General features: G+C 42.6%; 1 protein-coding gene across 1 annotated transcript in view; it reads right to left on the bottom strand.

Moving 5' to 3' along the window:
- Window positions 1-321: 321 nt before the first annotated feature.
- CALCR (calcitonin receptor) overlaps window positions 322-7,858 on the bottom strand; it is a 61,714-nt gene continuing 54,177 nt past the window's right edge. Inside the window, exon 12 of the mRNA XM_008686242.2 lies at window positions 322-579. Within this exon, the coding sequence (XP_008684464.2) occupies window positions 322-579 (258 nt within the window). The remainder of the gene's footprint in view (window positions 580-7,858) is intronic.

Below are 7,858 nucleotides of genomic sequence, written 5' to 3'. Positions count from 1 at the left end.
ACCCTGTTTCTGAACTAGGTCAATTTAATTGTGTTTTTCTTGGATACTTTGCTTGCATTACTATGACATCTGCATCTCAGTCCTGGATGAAAGATGGAGTTCACAAGGGATGCAGTGGGAGACCCCATTCCTAGACTGTCTCCCACAGCAATAGTACCAAGGATTACTTTCTCCAGAGTTACTATGGACAAATTCACTTAATAATTCTTCACAAATGATATGCTCAGCTCCTGGGAGGATGGGGATCACTTTAAACGCATGGTCGGTCTGTCTCCCAGGAAATGAAGGCTCAGTGATCACAATGCTGCGTTAGCTTCACATTCAAGCGGATGACTCTTGCTCAATGATTTCCAGAGCAATGACCTCGGCACCCTCCTCGCCCAGGTTGTTGGCGGCTTCGTTCCTCGGCTCCTGATGGCAGATGTAAACCGGGATGTCCCCGGCTTCGGCAGCGGCGGCAGCGGCGGCGGCGGCGGCGGCTGCGGCATTGGCTGCGGAGCGGCGGGGGTTCCTTCGCCCCCAGCGCTGGTCCCACTGGGTTTTAAACTGGGCCCACTGGCGCTTCACGGTGGTTTGGACCTGGAAGAGAAAAGGGAACCTTGTTTTCGTATGGCTGTCAGAAACGACCCGAGCCAAGCTTATGGGCACAGTTCGTGTTGCTTATCAGAGGTTAAAGGAGGACGAATTGTAATTCTGATCCAAAGGACCATGCAGTATAGACGCTCTGGTTGGGGAATATACCATCTTGGAAGAACTTGCAAGTCGGAGAAATGAGTTGCTTGCCTAAGTACTGGCAAGGTCGTTTGCTCTTTTGAGCAAAAGTCTCTTCTTTAGCTCTTCTCTCCAGTGAATGAAATTTGCCTTGGTTTTATACCCAATATGGTATATGTGTTCTATCAGAGGAAACAATTTTGAAAAGTTTTTATCTGCTACCACCTCTGATAATGCAGAAGCTTTAATCTAAGCCTGCACATTACTGGTCATATAAAAAAATATATATGTAAACCACAGCACAGTTCAGGGTTTCATGATAAGGGCTTCATACTATCGATTTTCCTTTCTCCAGCACGGCTTGAGGTGGGGCACGCTGGATGAAACTCTGGTGAATGGAGTGCCAAGTTTTAAGAATAAAATGTCAACCTCTTCCTATGGAAAAACTCATAATATGTAAACAAACTTACCAAACTTGCTTTACAAATATGATAAACTGTATAATAGAGAAGGAGAAGACGCTAAAGCCAGGAAGCTCTAAATACGAAAACTATGATAGCCACTGCGGAAAAGAACACCATGGGCAGTAATGCTGCTTGTCCAGCTCCAATTTCTCCAGAACTGAATTCAATTTAGTCATTAATTCATCTTCCCTGTCATCTCATAACATCTTGCTTTTCTCTATAGCTGAGCAAAACTAAAATGATTAGAGACTATTGCTATAATATCTACTCTACATTTCTGAGTTTCTGTTGCTCAGTACATGAGACAAGCTTTTATACAAAATATTTGCATCGACTTATTAATACATCTTTCGTTACTTTGCTACTGAACTTGGATGTAAGACCTAATCGTTATGGGAGCACAGGACGGGAAATCTGGAAATAGTATGACATGAGATAAAGCATGTGACAAGTTAATTGTGAAAAGCCAAATTTGTATGAATAGAAAAGAAAATATAAATGATAGCACAACCTATTAATGTTATAAAGAGATATGCCTGATAGAAGGCTGAATAATTTCTGTGGCAAATGCATTTCTGTGTTTCATAGCAGAACAGTCTTTCCAAATAACTGTTAGTATTTGTCATATCATTTTAAATATTTTACTCAGAAAAAGGCAAAACAGTCAAATGATTCATTGAAGACAAGAGGGTATGAACCTCGTAACTGGAGAGGTTCCTCTTCAGATAGCAGAGCAGCCATCAAGTTCAAGATGACAAATGGCAGAGGAATTTGGTAATCTGATCATTTGGAATTACTGCGGCAACAAACTGTTTTGTGGTTTTGGTTTTTCGGAGGTGATGAGTGTGTGGGTGTACTCTCTAATGTGTGTCTATCTGATTTTATTTAAAAGAGACAAAGACCAAAACTTTAAGTGCCATGGTCGAGCTGTGTGCCATGCAGCTGAACCTTGCCCTGACAAAAGACGTACAGAGGACTGCGGAGGGGATGAAAAGTTGTAGCTGTTGCTGTTATTTACTGAGGGCTTACCACGTGCCGTTTTCCAAGCTCTTGATAGTATGAACTTACTTAATCCTGTTGATTTAACGACTACTCCCCTCACTTTACATATGGGGACTGAGCTTATGTAATGTGTCTAGGGTCAGACAGTTGGAATGTGATGGAACCACCAGGCCGGGGGAAGCCCGTGGCTCCTGACTGTGCTGCTGGGCCACAGCATACACTATAGAGAGCTGACCATCAAGTTTAAAACTGAACTGAAGGTAGGATTTGTTTCTTGTGGTCATTGCATAGGCAGGAGGAGAGCGTTAAGTGTTGACGCATCTGCTCCGAAGACTGTGCTCTTTGGATTTGGGTCCCAGTTTGTTTCCTGCAGGTTTTTTATTTTTCTTTCTTTCTTAGATTTTTCTCCTTTGTAAAAAGGAGTTCATGACATGAATTCAGAGTTATGAGTTGGATTTACTGAGGTTATTTGATTCACCTCGTATGGTGCTGGTGCATAGCAGTAATTCCCTACTTTTTCTCCTATTCTCTCCCCACGCTGACCCCACTCCCCACACCACCTCCAAGCTTCTTCCAGTCAATGTGGCTGGATTTGTGAGAGTCAAGTAACTCCCTTTTGATAGTCTGGCACCTTCAAGCTCCTATCTGGGCTCGTTCTTTATTAGGGCTATTTACTGGTTGAAAATTGATGCATGTAAGTGTTTTGCCTCCTATTGTTTCCTAAGAGGTACAAATGGAAGGTGTAATGCAGCTAGAGGGGACAGGATGGATTGGAAGAGGCAGAGCTGAGGAAGAATGAAAAAGTAAAGAAGGAAAGCAATTAGGACAGTTTATCCACATTTAGTGAATAACTCAGCACTGACTAGTTTGTTCACCCTCTGAGACATTTCTATCTAGAGGTCAAGACACAAAGAGAAGACAAGTCTAAAGGATTAGGTCCATTTTTTGTCTCTAACTGAAACAATGTGCTCTTGCACATACCGGCTTCTTGTGCTCGGCTGCTGCCATTCAAAACAGCAGAGGGTGACTTACTCCAAAGGGGCTGAACTTGACCAGGGTTATTCTCTTCAGAAGGAATTCAGTCCACACCCAAAGTGACCTGAAATCTTGGTTTGATGGTTTTGTCCTTCAGCGATTAACCAAAATGCCTCCATTTCAGTCACCTGGCCAGGCACATATAGAAGGGATTTGGGTCCTGTAAGAGCACTTAGACACCAGGCACAGAGCTGCTGTCAGGGGCAGGAGTGAAAGATTCCCATCATTCTACTGCTTTTGTCTGAGTTGGCTCATATCTCTGCCAGAGTGGTTTTTAGCCACTTATGGCCCTGACATGAATTTTCCAAAATCAACAAATTGCTTGTCTCCCTCCACCAGCTATATCATTTCTTCCCCTCAGGCCTCTCTGCTCATATTACTCCCTTGTACTGGAATGGTCCTCTCCCACCCTTCAGTGATGCCAAAACTGGTTTTTCAGGACTCAACTCTGCTTCCCCAGGAACCTTTTCTTGACCCCCTGATACAGAGTCAGGAGTCTCTTGTTCATGCTCTTGTTGCAGTAACCTGTATTCCCTATTGCTCTTACTATGTTATCCCATCGTGACTCGGTATATCTCTCTCTCCTCCTGTACCTGGAAATTCTAAAAAGCAGGAACCATGTCTTGTTCATTTTTATATTCCCAGAACGTGTCATGCTGTTGGGCATATAGCAGTTATTCAACCAATATTTGTTGACTGATTGTCAACATCCATTCTAGAATGAGTTCATAACTCTTTCAGCCAAGAAAATGATCACTAATGACCATAATTAGTGCACTGGTATCCAGTGGTACTAGGGTGGGGAGCTGAAAGCATCTAGGGCAAACATAATGGAGAAATGGGAATTTTCTTTCATGCAGACATGAAACACTGGGTTTTGATACGAGACCTAGAATCAATGCTTTTCGAGAACTTGACTTCCTTCTGGAGGTGTCCTGTAAGCCACTGGGTGTTAGATCATCTACAACTGTTGCTAGGTCTTCTCTCATGCCATGGTGTGTGTTTTTGGGAACTGCTCCTGAGCTCCAATGAGTTGTACTTTTGGAAATGATCAGAAGCAGGCACTTGTTATACTGCCCAGGCAACCAGCTGGGCGGGAAAGGAAGACTGTCATTGGGTAACATCACACCACCTTTCTGTTCTTTTTGCACCTACAGCATCATTTCACCGGGTCTCATTCAATGCCATGAAAGAAAGGGCTGAACTTTGGGTCAAGAAACGCACTCTGCCCACATTAGCCCTGTAATCTTGGGTAGGATAGTTAACCTCTCTGAGACTCCTTTCTTCAGTACAACTCTTCCACCTCACCTCGCTGTTGGAGGATTAAATTGTGACAGTATATATCAAAGTGGCGTCTAAGCTTTAAAGTACCATACAGGGAGGCTACTGTTATTATTGCTATTTCCGTACTGTTATTAGGGCTGGATGTTGACCTCAAGTCTTCAGACTAAAATGAAACTCTTCTGTCATATTCTTTTTTGGAGGGTGGTGGTGCTAAGAAAATACGAAGACCCCTCAATGACACACATAGTTTCTGATCTCATACATTCTAAACTAGGTCTCCACAGAGTGCTCCATGGCCCAGGCTTGCTTCTTCCTGGATTTTTTTTTTTTTCTGTACAATTTATTTTTCTGTAGGGACTAGCCAAGAGATGGCATGGTTTTATTTGGGTTGTACTATCTATTAAATGTAGGTCCTTAAATGCTTTAAATGCCAGGTTTATAATCTAGGAACCATCCAATGCCCTGTTGAGGAATTAGGAAATATACTGCTTCAGCATATTTTTGGAGAAGCGCTGTCCCCAGACAAAGGGATCTGATAGTTTCCGTGGATTCAGCATCTCTCAAATACCAACACTGTCTTTATAGCTAAAAGTTACACAGATATTTAGAGGTATCCAAAGCAGACAGTTTAAGTGTAGAGTGAGTTTATAAAAGTGCCCAGCAGACCAAAAAAAAAAAAAAAAGTCTTTGTTTCTCCTCACCTGTTCTTTTAAAATAATCCCCATTGGAGCATACATGCATATTAATGAAGTACCCTGCCCGGCTTGAGGCCAAAGGGTTTGAGGCCTATTTTATATTTTTAATATTGTTATTACAGAAATGTTCATAGCCTTTTATAATTGCATTCCTGAATTATAATCTATTCTTCTGTGTGGAGATGGCAATCTGCTTCAATTTGTAAACCACACATAAGAATAGGCCCTTAGCAGGATGTAGAAGACACTTGAATAATTATAGTTTAACAGGGCAATTATCTCCTACAATACCACAGGTTGAGCTTGATGCTGCTTTGATCACTAGAATAAGGGCATTGAATCTGTTTGGGGAAAAAAACAAAACAAAACAGGGAGACTTTTTATTGCTCCTGAAAAGCATCAGAAATGTTAGGAGTTGCCAATATAACACACCAAGTTTTGAATTATATAGATTCATCACTCATTATAAAAGCAATTAACACAGATCACTTTACATTTTCCCTAATTATATCAATTTATTTATTACCAAATTCAAAAAATAGAGCCTGGTCTGATGGTTTGAAGACGTAATTATCACACCTGGCTCAATTATTAACCATCTATCTGAGTATCTTGGTATACTTGGGCCTCCGTTTCTACATTTGTGAAAAAGAAAATCAGGTCAGAATCTTCGCCATTGGCCTGGAATGCTTTTATCTTTGGCCTTTGTTTTCCTGAAGTTCGGTCCAGGCACCAGCAGTTACATACTGTGGCACGGAAGGCGGGGTTCATCCCCAGGAGTGCTGACTCAATGGATAGATTTGTCAGACCTGCGTCCTCACACCGTCACTTGCTGTCCCACAGCTCGACAGGCCTACTGCGGTGCAAATTTAAGATTAAAAACCACGAGTTTTATAAACACGTTAAATCCACTTGGAGGTACGCTTTAAATGCTTGCATATCACTTTTTGAAGCGGAATCCCTATTAAACTCCATTAATTAGATGCTGAAGGATACTTTGGAATATTAGTCATGAAGTTGTCACTGATATTTTTTTTCACCCTGTTGGAGCATGATCTTTACTGGTCTTTATCTTACAGAACGTACATGCCTGACAGTTTGGGGTGAATTGGGTACTTTATGATTAGAAGATCAAGGCCTTCTAATTCCCTTTCACTATCTACCCCCCTACGTCTGTAGAAGCTTTCCTGTTCTAGAAGACAACAATAAATAAATATCATCTATAATAAGGTTAATATTTTTGAAAATATTTAACTATTGTATTTCCTAAATAACATTCCCCTGCAACACCCTCATTCATTAAGTCAAGTTCATTCACTGCTTGAAGAACAACTTGGATTTTGTCTAGAGTAGGTTCTCAAAGTGTGTTCTCTGATCATCAGCATCAGCATCACCTGGAAACTTGTTAGAAATGCAAATTCTCGGGGCGCCTGGGTGGCACAGCGGTTAAGCGTCTGCCTTCAGCTCAGGGCGTGATCCCGGCATTATGGTATCGAGCCCCACATCAGGCTCTTCCGCTATGAGCCTGCTTCTTCCTCTCCCACTCCCCCCTGCTTGTGTTCCCTCTCTCGCTGGCTGTCTCTATCTCTGTTGAATAAATAAATAAAATCTTAAAAAAAAAAAAAAGAAATGCAAATTCTCAGGGCACCTAGGTGGCTCAGTCGTTAAGCGACTGCCTTCGGCTCAGGTCATGATCCCAGGGTCCTGGGATGGAGCCCCTGCATTGGTCTCCCTGCTCAGCGGGGAGTCTGCTTCTCCCTCTGCCTGCCACTCCCCCTCCTTGCCCTTGCTCTCTGTCAAATAAATAAATTAAAATCTTAAAAAAAAAAAAAAGGAAATGCAAATTCTCAGGCCCCATCCCTGTCCTACTGACTAGGAAACTCTCCTGGGAGGGGCCAAGCACTCTCTGTTTTAGCAGACTTTTCCAGGCGATTCTGATGCACACGAAAGTTTGAGAATACTGGTCTAGAACAAAGAAATAGTTGCTTAGCTTTGAGTCTCAAAGTTGACTTTCTTAAGTCTCTAGAAGGACAACAGCTTTGAAAACCAGGTTTTATTGAGTGAGAGAAAGAATTTCTAGATAGAAAAGCTTATCTTTGCATATGAAGTGAAAACCATACTACTCTGGAAATAGAATTTTACTAAAAGCCATCGTGTAGAGAACATGCAGGATATGGCATAGGGAGAGTTCCTGCAGATAGGAAGGAACAGTGGTGAGTACAAAGTCCTTCCACTCCTGAGAGGGAGGGCGAGAGAGCTACAGAGACACAAATGACCTTGCATTTCCCATTCATGGTGGAAATACTTGGGAAAATGGAGAAGACAGAAAGCAGGAATAATAGAAACACCCCAGTATAGCAAGTCTTTCTCTGATTCTGAGAGCACAGGTCTAGAAATTGATAGCCATGTAAAGAAGTCCCGCATTTGGCCTGCTACCATGTCCAAATTGGTGCCTGAGCAGTGGAGTGGGAATGGCTGTGACATGTGCTGAAGACAGATTCACAGGCCCATCACGGTGTAAAGAGAGGAGGCTGACTCTCCCGGCTCCTCCGGTGGCTTGGAAAGAGAACCGATGTAGCAGAATGGGGCCGGGGCCTGGTCGAGGAGGCTACACAGTAAAAGGATGTCTAGGCTCCTCAGAAGTGAGCGGAGCCTCTTCAACAGGGG

This window comes from Ursus maritimus, unplaced genomic scaffold, assembly GCF_017311325.1.
Source record: "Ursus maritimus isolate PB19 unplaced genomic scaffold, ASM1731132v1 scaffold_3, whole genome shotgun sequence".
Taxonomy (NCBI): Eukaryota; Metazoa; Chordata; class Mammalia; order Carnivora; family Ursidae; genus Ursus; species Ursus maritimus.
Note: the sequence above shows the minus strand (reverse complement) of the source record. Positions and strands in the feature narration are given on the sequence as shown.